The sequence below is a fragment of the Ovis aries genome, chromosome 11 (assembly GCF_016772045.2).
Source record: "Ovis aries strain OAR_USU_Benz2616 breed Rambouillet chromosome 11, ARS-UI_Ramb_v3.0, whole genome shotgun sequence".
In the NCBI taxonomy this organism is placed as follows: Eukaryota; Metazoa; Chordata; class Mammalia; order Artiodactyla; family Bovidae; genus Ovis; species Ovis aries.
In genome coordinates this window covers 54,633,513-54,651,177 of record NC_056064.1, presented here as the reverse complement: position 1 = coordinate 54,651,177, position 17,665 = coordinate 54,633,513, and the positions used below count along the sequence as shown (strand labels likewise).

Below are 17,665 nucleotides of genomic sequence, written 5' to 3'. Positions count from 1 at the left end.
ATGCAAATCACAACTACAATGAGGTATCACCTCACACTCAGCATGATGGCTACTATCAAAAAATAAATAAATAAACAAAAATTACAAATGTAGGGTGTGGACAAATTGGAACCCTTGTGCCCAATAGGTGGGAATGTAAAATGGTATCGCTGCAATGGGTAAACAGTTCGGCAGCTCCTCAAGAAAGTAAAAACAGAATTACCAAATGATCCAGCAATCCCACTTCTGGGTATATACCCAAAAGAACTGAAAAACAGGATCTCAAAGAGATATCTGTACACCCATTTTCCTAGCAGCATTATTTATGACAGGGAAAAAGGGTCAGAATGGAAGCCCCAAAAGGAGAATTTTAAATGGTCCCAAGTGTTCTGATGTTTGGAAGATGCACACTTGAGTACTTGGAGGTGAGCGTCACGGCGGCTGCTCCTGACTCACCAGGGGCTCTGGAGGAAGTGTATTTACATACTCTTGCAGACACAGATAAAGCAAACTTGGCATGAGGTGAACTGCTGACTCACGGTGGCTGGTGATTAGTAATCACTGGCCTAGTCCTTCAACTTCTCTGTATGTTTAAAACTGTCTCATAATAAAAAGTTGGGAAAAGAAATGTTTAAAATTCGACAGACTTGCGGGTGGAGAGGGCAGGTAACACTCGCAAAGTCGGAGGTTCTAGATGACAGGATGGAGACATCGAGGAAGCAGCTGGGAATGAGCAAGTACGGACGGACATGCAGGTGCCAGCAGCCCTTCCCTGCTGGCTCAGACAGTAAAGAATCCGCCTGCAACGTGGGAGACCTGGGTTTGATCCCTGGGTTGGGAAGATCCCCTGGAGGAGGGCATGGCAACCCACTCCAGTATTCTTGCCTGGAGAATCCCCATGGACAGAAGAGCCTGGCGGGCTACAGTCCAAGGGGTACCAGAGTTGAACACGACAGAGCAACTAAGCACAGCACACAGCAGAGCAGGCTGATGAGAGCGCTGAAGAAAAGCCCAGAGGAGCGGGGACTCTCCAAAATTTCCTGAGAGGAAAGCAGTTTTACCTGCTTCACTTCAGCCAGAAGAGTGGAACTCAATGGAAGAGAGTTTCCATTAAGAGGGTGATTGATGGACCATAGTGACAAGGCTGGAGGGTCAGCAGGGCAGGGACTGAGAAAAAGTTGTAAGTACCGTGACCAGGAATTCCCTAGGCCTTTGTGACCTTCGGGAGAGCTGTTCACACGCTTCAGTGGGAGGCCAGAAGGAGAAAGGCTTTGGGATGCTCCGGTCATGGGGAAATGGAGGCAGACACCCTTTCTCACCCGGGGGTGGTGGGTGCCCCCAAAGCACTCTGGGGGAGGGTGAGCTGCTTTTTCTCCCTTGTCCTGAAGATGACATCATCAGCCTTCAGGGCCCTCAAACTCCCTCAAGTAATTAAACAGTCAGAGCTGCTTTCAGCCCGGAGTATGTCAGGTCCTGATGCTCCCGGAAGCCACACCAGAGACACAGATGTGTGTGTCTGTCTTTCTTCCCACCTGCACTTAGGGGGCCAGTAAGTATAGTCCCGTGGACATGCCTGTCAAGGCAGCTCAGCCAGCCCTCATCACAGCAGCATCTCCCACAAAAAAGGATTAAAATTAAAGCTAGGAGGAAGAACCTCATCAGAGCTGCTGAGTGTGAAGGACCAGCTCTCACTTGCAGGATGCAAATGAAGAACGCTCTTCAGACTGCAGGAAATCTCTCCAGGAGCTGGGGGTTTTCATTTTATTGTTGAATAGGATTGACTGCAGTTTGTTTTTTTTGTTTTTGTAAAGCACTACTCGGTATCTTGAATTTTTTTAATTGCTCAGATTGTCACAGTCAGAATGAATTTTTACCAGATATAGCTATGCTATCAACTTAAACCATAAGTGATCTGGTGTCTAGTTCCTTTCATCTTGCTGCAGAAAATAAAATGTTTCAGTCTTTCAAAATATGCAAACACACCAAAAACCCCTCAGCCAGTCAACTAGATTTAACCCCCAAAAGACACACATCCCAGGACTTACTGCTGAGCTGAACCCCTCTGAACAGCTATCATTTGCCTCAATGTTTAAATCCTAAGACCTTTTTCACAATCCTGCTTCAGAAGAACACAGTGGACCTGCGGACCCAATGGACCAAGAGATCCATTCAAATCAGTCAGCCTGGGTCGAAGGACATGAAACCCTCAACCGCAGGGTGTAGCTGACGAGCAAAACACGGGCAAATAACCTTGGAGTAGATACATTCAGAGGGTCATCCACTAACATGATTCAGTTCTATTCTGAACTACAAAAAATTCCAGTAAGCGTTTCGCTCTTCGCTGTTGGTAACCACACGTGTCAGGTGGCTCCTAATAGAGCCCCCTGAGGCTGGCAGAAATGTCAGTGAGAGAAGCAACTCTGAACGTGTGTTCCAGCTCAGTCAGAGTTGCCACTGTGGGCTCAGGAGCTTGACAACCTCGTCCTTCTCAGGGCTTGGCATCCAGCCGCCAGGCCGCTGGAGCCTCAGGGAGGAGCTACGGTTAAAAACACCAAACTGCTAGTCGATGTGAGTGACAGCATCATGTAAAGCGAAAAGCACTCTGGAAACGGTCCTGCTGGCCATTTCCCCCCTTGAGCATCTTCCCACTCTGATCTGGGCAGCAAACTCCGAAAAGCTTCTTTCAATCAGAACAGGAGCACAGACTCTGTCTTCCAAGGGTTAAGACTCTTTAAGAGAGAACCCGCTCATCACCAAAATCACCGTAAATTCAACTCCGAGGGGACCGCAGGGTCGGCTGCACTGCTCACGGGTCCAGCGTTGTTGCGATGGCAACGCACATCACCCACTACACCCGCAGCCCTTCTGTAAAGCGCTGGCCCCATGGATGTCCCACTGGAGTCCATGAGGCCCCATGGGTAAAGTTGTAAAAGAAAAAGTTCCTCTCAGTAGAACAGGAAAGTGACAAACAGAAAGGCAGGACTGCCAGGGATACGGGGAAGGGGAAAGCACCAGAGGACCTCAGTGGCCTAAAGCAAAAACAGGTGCGGAGCGGATTCAGCCTGACGGGGGAGGGGCTGGCCCGGGAGAGGGGACTGAGGGAGTCCACCTGAACCTGGCTCGTGACTCAGCATTCCCAGCGGGAGGGTGACGATGGCAGCAAGACGGGCCAGGAGGTCACGATGGATTTCCTGACAGCGCCCTCGTCTAAGACAACACAGGAAGGCCGGTCACCTGCGGGCAGGGAATCAGATTTGCACAGGTTTCTTTCACTCAACATCTAGGGGTATTCACAGGTTCTCTAGAAATAAAGTGTCTTCTGACAGTTGTTTGGATAACGACCAAGGGGCTAGGAAATGAATGACAAAAGTAGGCGGGAAGCAGCCTGCAGCACAGACAGGGTGTTTCCCCCACACTTCTGCTCTTGACCAAGATGGCCTCCCTTGTGGCCACTGGCCCACCTTCCACCCATCCCAACACCCTGCCCTTTCTCCTCGCCTGTGGCTCCCTCCCAGCCCACTGGGACATCCAAGTGTGAAAAGACTGGATGATTAATGCCAACCACAGGGCAGTGACTCATGTTTGATGGGGGTACTCGATTCTAGTTAACGACCTATGAAACCTCAGGTGACAGCAAACTATATTTACTTCCACTTGTATTTGGGTTCCTCCACTATTATCAGTGTGACCAGATAAGTTACACAACTACTCTGTTCCTCGGGTTCCTCCTCTAAACAATAATAATAGTACCTAATTCCCAGGGGTGTTGTACACTTAAGTGAGCGATACGCATAAAGCACTTATCGCGTGCCCAGCACACAGTAACACAGTAAGAAGAACCAGCATTATGTAATCTTTAAATACAAAAGCAATACTCTGCCATCCTTGTAATTCACAATCTCATTTCCTGTCTTTTGGGAATTTCAAAAGATGCCCCTGGATTCTAGAAGATACATATACCTACATACACACATTCATTCCATCCCCCTCCTGGAGGCTGGCAGACTTTGCCAGGTGTTACTTTAAATGTCCATTACTGTTTTCTTGTAAAGTAACAAGAGTGAAGATCATGAGTGTTTATAGAAGAGGCTTAAAGAAGTCGTCAAAGGTGTAATCCACCAGGTCGTAAACTGCAACATCATCAAACAGGAATTCCTACATCACTGAAACAAACTGCGCATCACCCTGTGACGCATGGATGTGATCTCCTGAAGGGACAGGGCTGGCCCTGTCTGATGGACACCAGGATAGTGTCTGCCAACAGCCAAGAGGCTGCTCCGGGCACCACCCAGCTAAGCTTCTGGTTATTCTACCTGTGCAGGCTCAGTTCAGTGGCGAGAAAGACAGACCTTGTATTTTATTTTAGACAGAGAAAAGAAGGCAGTGACGAGACCAAGGTCATTCAGAGTAGGTGACAGCCAGCAAAAGTACCCAAAGGTTTTTACTTCCAATCACAGGACGCAAACACATGTCCCTCATCGGGTGAAAGTGCCCTTGAGTTAGGCAGTGGGCCAGAGAAGCCAGGAAGACACTGGGGCCTAGGAGTTAGAAACCAGAAGCCAAGGGACAAAGGTTAAAATCACAGCATAGTGGTGAGATGCCACAGCACTGTGATCCTACCTGAATAAAATGCAATTCGATGCACTCAGTCCTGCACCTTGGTTAACCTTACATAACTTCTTCCTATTACATCACTGAGAACAATTGCTTTTAATGGGTCCAGCACTGGACCAGTGAGGCAAGCAAACCTCACACGCTATGATGCTACACTAAATAGCTTTCCCCGTGGAAATGCTGGCCTGAGGAGGAGCCAAAAATAAACCCAACAGCCAATTCCAGAGGGACCTGTCACCAGGAATGCCACACACAAAAACACACACCACCTCACAAAAGGAGGGTGATCATGAAAGACAGACCGTGAAAACTGTGGCAGCTAAGAGCAACAGACGACGCACAAGAGACAGGAAAGCAAAGGAGGGTAAACAGGAAGGCCCGAAACCTGCTCAGACAAACAGCAGTTGGCGCTCTTCTGTACAGAGGCTGCTCTGTCCAACCATGACAGGTGGAGATCAGAATGATCCACCATGTTTAGCCAACGCGCAAGAAGGGCAAGAGGCTGTCAGCACTCGGCTTCATTCCAAAAACCTACTCAAAGGATGACCATTGATGGGAAGGCCGAAGTCTCCACACAGGACACCCCTAGCCCAATGGGACAAGTCTCAAATGGATAAATCAGCTATCACACTGAAGGGGTCGGGAGCGCAAGGAAAGGAAGGGGCACAGATTGCGTGCCTCTTTTTAAGTCCTAAAGAAGCTTATAACTTTGGCTGCTTGAAGCCTCAGGAGTCAGACCAGAAATCCTGCAGTTTCCAGGAAGAACAATTTATCTTTCTGTTGATAACTTTCACGGTAGTGGCCAGGAGGCGACAGGACTTGTTGACTGTCCTCTTCATCTCTCTTTCTCAATTTGCTCATTAAAAACTTAAAAGAAATTAAGAAACTAAGAGTACTCACTGTCTGCCATATTAACAAAAACTACAAAAAACACTCCACAGCCTACCAAACAATTCACATTAAAAGGACACTATTTATAAAATGGCAATGGCTGGCAGCTTTAAAAAGAAGTTTCCCAAGACTGTCACTGCTTCATCCTATCAATAACTGGGTTCTCAAGTCTCATAACCAGATTAGTGATGGAGTAGGAATCAGAACCTGAAAGCTCACTCTCGGTCTAATGGTCTTTACAGCACACTGTCACTTCAATGGGTATATGAGCAGTGGGAAGTGAGAGGGAAAATCTTCCTAAACCATAATGTCACACGGTCCCAGGCCCCACCCCACCACCCAATGGGTGCTCAGGAGCAAAACCTCAGAAGCAGAACTGGTCAGGGCCATCTGTGCCTATGGTTCACGGTAATAAAGAGCTACCTACCAGGTATAACTCCCCTCTTCCCCACCAATAAACCTATTCTCAAGTCCAGACAGAAGCACTACGTCCTGCCATCCACGAATGGGCACTACGTGTCACCCCATCCTAGAATCCCCAAGTCCCTGAGGTTCCGCCAAGCTCAGAAGTGGCAGAAACTACAAGAGCAAAGAAAACATCCCCACTGGGGCCACGATGGACTTCACCGAATTCAAAGCAAGTCGCAAGAGGGCAGCTTCAAGATATACCCAACCTGGGGCTTTAAACTTATTTTCTATTTAATTCCAAAATAGATTATTTTAAGTCAAACTTCATATAATTACACACTGGGGGAGGAGACAGACTGACCATAACTGTAAACAAAGTTAACCACCAAAGTCAAGATGAACAGGAACAACAACGGATAAACATTGCAGCTCCCAGCGGTGAGCCGGGCCTGCCGCCGTGAGTCCCAGGGCAGGAGGCCCTGACAGAGTCCAGCGGGCTCCATCCCAGAAGTCACAAACCTCTAGAGGAGATGGTTAGGGAAAACGTTTTTTAAGAACCAATGGAAAGACGGTGGCAACCCTTCACCAGTGTGACAACCTTCGCTAGTGTGACCACACACAAACGCGGTGTATAGAGCAAAAAGTCTTGTCTCCCCAACAATACTGGTAGTGATTTTTAACTGGCATTCTGCAGCAAAAGGTCATCTATTCCACATACTTCTGCATGAACTTATCATTTTCTCTCCGACTCAGAGAAGCTACTGCCTGATCCCTATTTTTCTGAGGGGAAGCCAGAGGTCCTGTGCAAGGATTTCTGTGCCCATGGATGCGCATGTACTGGCTGGGAAAAAGACCCTGCTGGTATCAGTGGTGACTTCTGCCACTAGGAAATAGATCACAGGCTCTTCCAGAGAGTGGGGACTTCTTCCCAGCCAGACCGGTCATCACAGAACCCTTGTGCAGGTCGCCTTCGTCTCCCGTTGGGTCAGAAACCCTGATTAACTTCTCAAGTGCCCTCCCCTGAAATCAGACCACTCAACATCCCGGGCAGCTAAAACAGTCCAGGCCTGATTTTTGCCAAGAAATGTTTTCTTGAAGGAGAGGAGGAGGAGGAGATGAAAAAGGGGTGAAAGATACAAGAGGCGTGTGTGTCTGTGAATTACTGATAGGAGTTCAACACTCGGGGAAAACAAGATGTGAAAAGCCACCAAACCAACCCTGGTTCACGGTTTAAATTTTATGATGATGAACGGGGGAGTCTGCTATTTGCTTAATGGCCTCAGGTAAGACAAATCCTTCAGGTTTCCAAATGGGTGGCTCCTCTCCATCCAGGGTTCTATAGTATTTTTTTCCCCCCCAAGAAAGTCCAACTATACTTAAGAGAGTCATCAATTCCAGTCAGTAGCTGCCACATCCCTCCCTGCACCACCAGGGCTATTAATATCACGGCTCCGATTGTTAATGATTTTACTCAAAGTTCCCTGCAGCAGTTAAAACCAGGCAACAAGCTAAAACACAAAGGGGCTGGTTTTCTTCACCCATAATAACGCATTCTGCAATCCAGTGAACTTCCTGGGGTTTCAGGTCGGCCGAGATTTTCACTTCTATCTTTTGTTTTGGAATGCCCACAACCCCTCCCTGCACGGACCGGCACGGCCTTCCTTTCTGGATGCACAATGCAGTAGGTAGCTGCTCTGGGGGGTCACAAGAACGCCGCACTGGTGTAAGGCCGAGAGCGTGCCTGCCCCAGGAGTTCCCCCACCGGACTGGGTTCACATACAGGATCTTAAGGCCGACACCGCAGCAGCCTGGCACGGGCTTGCCAGTCTTTCGCGTGGGGGAAGCCCGGGGCCCGGTGGCCCAGGGCTGGTGCAATGACTTTGCACCGGAGCGTCCCTGCCGCGGAGGCTTGTCCTCCCATCTCGGCCCCACTGCAGTGTGGCACCACTACCGGGCAGCGCCCTGCACGCCTCCCCTCTCGGCCCAGGGCTCGAGCGGCCGACTCGGTTCCCCGCCGGGCCCCTGGCCCGGCCCCCGCCCGCCGGCCCACCGCACCTTGGTCTCCTTCACGTGCTGCTTGACGCCCTCCGGGTACCACTGGACGCGCACGTAGCCGCGGCGCAGCGGGCTGGCCCGGCCCTCCTCGTGGCCCGCGCCCCCCGCCTCCGAGCAGCCCGAGCTCCCACGGCCCTCCTCCTCGCCCTCCGAGTCCGAGTCCTCGCCGTGGATGAGGCGCACCAGCCCGAAGTGCACCGAGCCGCGGTAACGGCCCGACACCAGGTCGTGGGAGAAGAGCAGCCGCTGCGAGCCGGCTTCGGGGCCGGAGTCCGAGGATGGCCCGGAGCCCGAGTCCGCGGCGGGCGCCGGGGCCGGGGCGGGGACTGCGTCCGGGCTCGGGGGCGCGTCCGGGACCTGGGCGGGAGCCGGGGCTGCGGGCGCGGACGCTGCGGGATCCGCCATAACTGCGCTGCGCGAGTCTCGGGCGGCGGCGGCGGCGGCGACGGCGGCAGCAGCGGCGGCGAAAAAGGCACGGGGAGGCGGGGCCTGCCGGCGCCGGGGGGCGGGGCCACGGCGCGCTGACGTGGCTGCGTGCCGCCGTCGTCAGGGAACCGAGATGCGGTTGCTAGGGGCTACTGTCTGGTCGCTAGGGGACGCTGGAGATTCTGCCGCGGGCGAGGGGCGGGGTGGGAAGGGATGCACTGCACGAGGGCGGGGCGGGGCCAGAGGGAGTAAAAGGACGGAGAGAGGAGACAGGGGTGGGGACCCAGGAGTGGGAAGTGGAGTGCTCACCGAGGAAGAGGGGAGGGGTCGAGGCAGGGCGGAGGATGGTCCGGAGACCGTCCGCAACACTTAATGAGCTCCCTAGACGTCTCCAGTCTACTTCTAGGTACTGGGAGGGATACAGAAGGAACAAGATACAGCCTCTGTCCTCTAGGTGTTTACAATCTAGTTAGGAAGACGAAACATACACACATTAAATAGCTTAAAGGCAACTCCAATGCAGCTTGTAAGCAAGGCTAAATATAGAGTGTATCTAGAGTGTACTGCATTAGGGAATTCTTTGCAAAGCCTGGAAGGTCATGACCCCTTAGGGACTGGTCAAGGAATTGGTGAAGTCCCAGAGAAAGATTGGAAACGTAAGCAAGTGTTAGTGGCCCCTATGGTTTGGCTTTAAACTCATCTAGATGACTTCAAAGCTCCTTGAGGCTTATGTGTTGCAAGAAGGAGGAGAGAGGGGTAATTAAGAGTGTAAGCTGTCGATTCCAATTTTGGGCATAGACACTAACCTTATAAAGTTGGCAAGCTGATAAACTTCTTTTCACCTTAATTTTCTCATCTGTAAAATTGGAGAGGTAATAGCAGTACCTCTGTGATCTGGCAGTTGAGAGGATTAAGTGAAATAGAACAGTGCCTGGCATATAGTTCCCCAATAAAGGAATTTTTTATATATTACATTATTATAATATTTCAAACCCCCTGCCTAGACTAACATTCTAGACTGGCAGAATTCTTAGACTTACAGTCTGCTCCAGATTGCCATTTTAAAATATTAAAAGTAATTATAAAACAGAAGTAATTATACTGATGTGTCTCTCCTAAGTAACTTCCAAAAGATTTAGATACATTCTCAGAGGACAGATTCATGCTGGGTTGTTGAAAGGAAATTAGGAATACTCAAGATATGGCCCTCCTCACCTTTCTCAGTTTAAATCATTTTTTTTTTCACAATTTTCTGCAAGACCACAAGTGGTAAATTAGCAAGATAAGTCAATATTTCAGTATTTAGGTTCTTCAGAAAAGGCACTGGGTAGTTTATAGGCTACCGAGGATATAGAACTATACTCATGGAAAAGTTATGAGCATTCATGAAAGGGAAAACACTTTTTTTTTAATTTAAAAAAAGCACACATGAAGTGCAGATGGCAACCTGAGTACTTGAGATGCCCTGAGTTAAGTACTTACAGAGTATTGATATATTACTGAGCGTGGAGTGGTTGTCAGTGGACATATATCTTGGAAAATTCACATACTAAGGTACAGGAAAAAAAGACTTAAGGGGAAATGAGGATATGATGGCGAGACAAAGCTTGATTCCCAAGTCATGGCCTTCCTATCCCAGACCACAGTGCAGAATATCCATCTGGAATTATTGCTGTAAAGACACACTTCCCTACTCCTTTCCCCATAAAGACTTGGGAGGCTTAGTAGCAGTGACATAGTAGCTTCTGTTCCATCTACCATGTCCCTTTAGCTCTGTCTCCTTGGCCCCTGATCACTTAACATTTATTGATAACTTATTATTGACCCGAACTGTGGCAGACACATCCACATGATCTTATTTGTTTTCACAATTCTAAATACAGGTGTAATTAACTCTATTTTACCAGTGAGAAGCAGGGCCCAAGGAATTCAGTGCCTTAAGGGCAACTGGTAGAGTCAGGTTGGAACCCAGCTTTCCTGACTCAAGTTAAGAGTCTTGTCTTTTTTTTGGCCAGGCCTCCAGGCTTACGGAATGTTAGTTCCCCAGCCAGAGGTTGAACATTGGCCCTTGGCAGTGAAAGCTCAGAGTCCTAACTGCTGGACTGCCGGGGAGTTCCTTCAGAGTCTCTGTATCCATCAAGGGATGGGGGGTGAGCAAGATCTTAGAAGGGGCAGGGCAGATCTTTGTTTGATGTCAAAAATCTAAGTGAGTTTTGCATTCTTCTCCAGCTTATGCCAGTGTTTTTTTTAATATAATAAGAATGTCCTTTCCTCCCTAATCGTTGAGTAAAATTAGCACTCCAGGAAGACGTGCCATGTTTATTCTGCAGCTTCTTACAATAATGGCTAATAATAGCTACCATGTATTGAGCTGTAACTTAATGCCAGGTACTATGATAAGTGTTTTACATAGATTACCCATCTTTACATAGATTTAACCTGTGAGTGAGGAATTATCAGCCCCACTTTGTGAAGCACCGCCCCAGACTGGGCTGTCCCCACTCCCCCACCACTACCAGGAACATGCTAGGTTGTAGGCAAGAGCCCTTGATTTCAAATGCTGATCCCTCCCTTGCTCAACCTGTTTCAAGCTGGTGGATCCTCGCACTAATATGTGTAACCTGGTGCCTAGTAAGCACTGCTGCTGCTGCTGCTAAGTCACTGGCAGCCAAGTGAACAGATCCCCGTGAAGCAGGCTGTGTCTTTCCCTGCCTTAACTGGCCACAGCTGCCTCTCCAGAACCGTCGAGTGATGGTGAGCCCCACGCTGCCCCCTACTGGAACCGTACCCTGCTTGGCCTCTCCAAACCTCTGAGTAGGAGGAAATCCAGATGGGCCCAGAGATGTCCCTTCCACCTTGCAATGAGTGTTTGGGAGCTCTAGGCTGCCTGCAGCACTGGGGTCTTTGGTTGGGAAAGGGGGACAGGAAGGGTGTGGCCCTGAGGAGCCGTCCCACACCCTCAGTGGCTGGCTGGAGAAATGCCTTTGAGCTCCACCAGCGGCTTGCTCTAGAACCATGGGCTCTTAGGATTTCCCTGGTGGCCCAGTGGTTAAGAATTTGCCTTCCAATGCAAGGGACATGGGTTCAATCCCTGTTTGGGGAACTAAGATCCCACATGCTGCAGGGCAACTAAGCTTTCATGCTGCAACAAAGACCCAGCTCAGGCAAAAAAAAATTTTTTAATTTATTTTTAATTGAAGGATAATTGCTTTGCAATACCGTTTTGGTTTCTGCCATGCACCAACATGCATCAGCCATACGTATTCATATGTGCCCTCCCTCTTGAGTCTCCTTCCCACCTCCCACCCCTCTAGGTTGTCGCCAAACCCATTTGAGTTCCCTGCGTTGTACAGCAAATTCCCACTGGCTATCTATTTTGCATTTGGTAGTGTTAATGTTTCCTGTTACTCTCTCCATCTGTCCCACCCTCTCCTTCCCCTGCTGTGTCCACAAGTCTGTCGTCTATGTCTGCGTCTCCACTGCTGCCCTGCAAACAGGCTCATCAGTGTGTGCGTGTGTGTGTTAGTCACTCAGTCGTGTCCGACTCTGTAGCCCATCAGGCTCCTCTGTCCATGGAATTTTCCAGGCAAGAACATTGGAGTGGGTTGCCATTTCCTCCTCCAGAGGTTCATCAGTACCATCATTAAAAAAATTTTTTAAAGGCTCTTTTTGTTCCTGGAGCCTCACTCCTCCTTGCTTTGATGCCCTGGGTGAACTAACCGTGGGACACGCCCAAGGTCACCCTGCAGTACAATCAGAATGAAGACCTGGAGCAGCTGGTCTTTGGCTGGCCGCTCACTCCTGACCATGAGGATGGGTTGCAGTCCACAGGGTGAAACCCTTTGTGCTGGGGGTGACAGTGGAAAGGGTGAGCTGAGGATTGGCAGGCTCGTCCAGCTTCCCTCCTTCCTGAGGATTCAGGGCCCAAGGACAGCAAATCTGGCAGACCAGCTTGCAGAACAGGAACAGGGCTGCTGTGGCTTAACCATGCCACACTCTTCACCACCACTGCCCCACCACCAAAGCATGGGCGCTTCCTGGATGACCAGCCACGGGAGCAAAGTGGCATCTTCTCCCTAAAACCCTTTCCTTCTCCCAGAGTCTTCATCCAGGTTGATGGCAGGGACACTTACCTGGATAAGTGTCCAAGGTACCAAGTTGGCCACCTGAGGGTCAGCCTTTGATATGGAGCTCTGTAAGTCAGCTAAGCCCAGAACCTGGTCCCTCCACCCTCCCTTTTCACACGCAAATAGCCCCTGGCTGCTTCACTGTAAGGGTCGATGGGGCTGGGGTGATGGGATGGTGCAGTGGTTACGGCTGAGGTTCTGGAGTTAAGTGAACTTGGGTTTGAAGCTCGTGTTGCCGCTGACTCACTAGGTGACCTTGGACAACTTATTTTACTTCTCTGAGCTTTGGTTTCCTTTGGGAATGTTAGCAATATCTACTAGATAAGGCAGTTAGAATTTAACTGTTATGAAGGATCGGAGATGCTTTGCCCGTGCCTGGACACTATAGGAGCCTGATCAACGTCAGCTGCTGCTATTAGTTCATCTCCACCCCTCACCACCTTGTTCCCGGAAGACTGGCATAGAAACACTCCTCAGCTTAGTGTCTTTCCGTGGTTCTCCACGGTCATTCAGAGAGTGGTACTCAGGGCCCTTCAGGAATTCCTTCATTCATTCCTCCCAGCTGCCTCCCATCACATCTTCCACCTCTGCACCCAGTTCACACCCTCCATGCTGCAGCCTCAGCTGCCCACGCCAGGATCCTGACTTTCCAGTGCCTCTGTGCTTTTGCTTGGCTTTTTTTTATTCCTCTGCTTCAGCCCATGGTTTTGCGTAAAAAACTCCTTTTCATCTTATGACGTCTTCCAAGAGCCCCATGTGCCCACTAATTCCTCCACTTACCTAATCATACCTGCCTGACTGCATTTATTTCACTCTATTAGGACCATTCGTTTGCATGCCTGTCTCTCCTGTGGTACTGTGTCTTCTTTGTACCTTTGTATTCCCAAATCTAGCACAGGTCTGATTCATAGTAGGTGCTCAAATGAGTTTTGTTACGAAACAGACTCACAGGCATAGAAAATGAACAGACTTGAGGTTGCTGAGGGGTGGGAGGATGGATTGGGAGTTTGGGGTCAGCAGATGCAAACTCTTACATATAGAACGGATAAAAAACAGGGTCCTACTGTAGAGCCTAGGGAACCATATTCGATACCCTGTAATAAACCATAATGGAAAAAATATGAAAAAGAAGGTATATCTGTGTATAACTGAATCAGTTTGCTGTACAACGGAAGTGGACACAACATTGTAAATCAACTATACTTCAATTAAAAAAAATATTTATGTTAAATGATTGTGCAAAACAAGCCAGCCTCTCTCAAAGGCCCCGAATATGCCAACAGGTCACTGCATACCTCTGTCTTTGCTCAAGTCCCCAGTTCTCCATTTTTCCTAGACACACACCCCACTCAGGCACACTCACCCTACACACACATGCACACACATACATATGCGCTGCCCCTTCCCCAAGATTTTGCTGTCTCATTAAACTTCAGTCTCTAGATCTGGGCTGCCCTCTGCAGGAGCCCCTAAGCACACGTGGCTCTCGAGCACTTGAAATATGGCTGATCTTGGGCTTCCCTGGTGGTCTGGTGGCTAAGACTCGGTGCCTCCAATTCAGGTAGACCTGGGTTCAGTCCCTGGTCAGGGAACTAGATCCCACATGCCACAACTAAGAGTCCCTGTGCTGCAGCTAAAGCTTGGTGAAGCCAATAAATAAATACAGTTATTTAGGCATCGTTTAAAAATGTGGCTGGTCTGAACTGACGTGTGCTGTAAATATAAAATACACACGACTTTTTTTGTCATCCTTCATCTGTATTTTGTATTTATTCTATAATAAATATATAATTATATACTATAGAAATGATATATTTTTTTAAAACAAAAGGGTCAAGTATAGATTCACATATAATTGGCACCACACCATACCATAAATTTGTACTATGTACTCTTTTTTATGATTCAAGATAGTTTTATTACCAAGCTATAGACTCAGTATAATAAGGAAAAAAAACAGAATATGAAATACGTGTAATAATTTTATATCAGTTATTTGTTGAAATGACAATACTTCTTATCTACTGGGTTAAATACAATGTCCTATTAAAATCGAGTTAACCTGTTTCTTTTGGCATCTTCTCATGTGGTTACTAGAAAACTGAATGTCATGTGTGGGGCTCCAAGGATTTTTCTGTTGGAAAATCAGCAGGGCTCCAGATCCTTAGGGAGCTGTAGGTCCCTTCTTTCTCCAGGAGGTGGCGATCTCTCCCTGCTTTTGATGCCTCCGTTCCAGAAAGGTCTGGAAGGTTCCTTAGGAAACTGTGTACTATGGCAGATACTGAAAACCCTAAATAAGGACAAGACCACATTCAGCTTATCTATCCAAGTTCAGTTCAGTTCAGTTCATTTCAGTCACTCAGTCGTGTCCGACTCTTTGCGACCCCATGAAATGCAGCACTCCAGGCCTCACTGTCCATCATCAACTCCCGGAGTTCACTCAAACTCACGTCCATTGAGTCGGTGATGCCGTCCAGCCATCTCATCCTCGGTCGTCCCCTTCTCCTCCTGCCCCCAATCCCTCCCAGCATCAGAGTCTTTTCCAATGAGTCAACTCTTCGCATGAGGTGGCCAAAGTATTGGAGTTTCAGCTTTAGCATCATTCCTTCCAAAGAACACCCAGGGCTGATCTTCTTTAAATGGACTGGTTGGATCTCCTTGCAGTCCAAGGGACTCTCAAGAGTCTTCTCCAACACCACAGTTCAAAAGCATCAATTCTTTAGCTCTCAGCTTTCTTCACAGTCCAACTCTCACATCCATACATGACCACTGGAAAAATCATAGCCTTGACTAGACGGACCTTAGTTGGCAAAGTAATGTCTCTGCTTTTGAATATGCTATCTAGGTTGGTCATAACTTTCCTTCCTTCCAAGGAGTAAGCGTCTTTTAATTTCATGGCTGCAGTCACCATCTGCAGTGATTTTGGAGCCCAAAAAAATAAAGTCTGACACTGTTTCCCCACCTATTTCCCATGAAGTGGGACCAGATGGGACCAGATGCCATGATCTTAGTTTTCTGAATATTGAGCTTTAAGCCAACTTTTTCACTCTCCTCTTTCACTCTCATCAAGAGGCTTTTTAGCTCCTCTTCACTTTCTGCCATAAGGGTGGTGTCATCTGCATATCTGAGGTTATTGATATTTCTCCTGGCAATCTTGATTCCAGCTTGTGCTTCTTTCAGCCCAGCGTTTCTCGGGATGTACTCTGCATAGAAGTTAAATAAGCAGGGTGACAATATACAGCCTTGACATATTCCTTTTCCTATTTGGAACCAGTCTGTTGTTCCATGTCCAGTTCTAACTGTTGCTTCCTGACCTGCATATACGTTTCTCAAGAGGCAGGTCAGGTGGTCTGATATTCCCATCTCTTTCAGAATTTTCCAGAGTTTCTTGTGATCCACACAGTCAAAGGCTTTGGCATAGTCAATAAAGCAGAAATAGATGTTTTTCTGGAACTCTCTTGCTTTTTCGATGATCCAGTGGATGTTGGCAATTTGATCTCTGGTTCCTCTGCTTTTTCTAACACCAGCTTGAACATCTGGAAGTTCACAGTTCACGTATTGCTGAAGCCTGGCTTGGAGAATTTTGAGCAATACTTTACTAGCGTGTGAGATGAGTGCGATTGTGCGGTAGTTTGAGCATTCTTTGGCATTGCCTTTCTTTGGGATTGGAATGAAAACTGACCTTTTCCAGTCCTGTGGCCACTGCTGAGTTTTCCACATTTGCTGGCATATTGAGTGCAGCATTTTCACAGCATCATCTTCCAGGATTTGAAATAGCTCCACTGGAATTCCATCACCTCCACTAGCTTTGTTCCTAATGATGCTTTCTAAGGCCCACTTGACTTCACGTTCCAAGATGTCTGGCTCTAGGTGAATGATCTCACCATCGTGATTTTCTGGGTCCTGAAGATCTTTTTTATACAGTTCTTCTGTGTATTCTTGCCACCTCTTCTTAATATCTTCTGATTCTGTTAGGTCCATACCATTTCTATCCTTTATCGAGCCCATCTTTGCATGAAGTGTTCCCTTGGTATCTCTAATTCTCTTGAAGAGATCTCTAGTCTTTCTCATTCTGTTGTTTTCCTCTATTTCTTTGCATTGATCGCTGAGGAAGGCTTTCTTATCTCTTCTTTGGAACTCTTCATTCAGATGCTTATATCTTTCCTTTTCTCCTTTGCTTTTCGCTTCTCCTCTTTTCACAGCTGTTTGTAAGGCCTCCCCAGACAGCCATTTTGCTTTTTTGCATTTATTTTCCATGGGGATGGTCTTGATCCCTGTCTCCTGTACAATGTCACGAACCTCAGTCCATAGTTCATCAGGCACTCTATCTATCACATCTAGTCCCTTAAATCTATTTCTCACTTCCACTGTATAATCATAAGGGATTTGATTTAGGTCATACCTGAATGGTCTAGCGGTTTTCCCTACTTTCTTCAATTTAAGTATGAATTTGGCAGTAAGGAGTTCATGATCTGAGCCACAGTCAGCTCCCTGTCTTGTTTTGCTGACTGTATAGAGCTTCTCCATCTTTGGGTGCAAATAATATAATCAATCTGATTTTGGTGTTGACCATCTTGTGATGTCCATGTGTAGAGTCTTCTCTTGTGTCGTTGGAATAGGGTGTTTGCTATGACCAGTGCGTTCTCTTGGCAAAACTCTATTAGCCTTTGCCCTGCTTCACTCCTTATTCCAAGGCCAAATTTGCCTGTTACTCCAGGTGTTTCTTGACTCCCTACTTTTGCATTCCAGTCCCCTATAATTAAAAGGACATCTTTTTTGGGTGTTAGTTCTAAAAGGTCTTGTAGGTCTTCATAGAACCATTCAACTTCAGCTTCTTCAGCATTACTGGTTGGGGCATAGACTTGGATTACTGTGAAGTTGAATGGTTTGCCTTGGAAACGAACAGAGATCATTCTGTCATTTTTGAGATTGCATCCAAGTACTGCATTTCAGACTCTTTTGTTGACCATGATGGCTACTCCATTTCTTCTAAGGGATTCCTGCCCACAGTAGTAGATATAATGGTCATCTGAGTTAAATTCACCCATTCCAGTCCATTTTAGTTCACTGATTCCTAGAATGTCGATGTTCACTCTTGCCATCTCCTGTTTGACCACTTCCAATTTGCCTTGATTCGTGGACCTGACATTCCAGGTTCCTATGCA

At 47.8% G+C, this 17,665-nt stretch overlaps 1 protein-coding gene across 2 annotated transcripts in view; it reads right to left on the bottom strand.

Moving 5' to 3' along the window:
- The window catches only part of UBE2O (ubiquitin conjugating enzyme E2 O), a 47,991-nt gene extending 39,518 nt beyond the window's left edge, over positions 1-8,473 (bottom strand). For both annotated transcript variants that reach the window (XM_027974121.3, XM_027974122.3), the window contains exon 1: positions 7,948-8,473. In XM_027974121.3, the coding sequence (XP_027829922.1) occupies positions 7,948-8,352 (405 nt within the window). In that variant the 5' untranslated portion in view covers positions 8,353-8,473. The remainder of the gene's footprint in view (positions 1-7,947) is intronic.
- Positions 8,474-17,665: the final 9,192 nt, after the last annotated feature.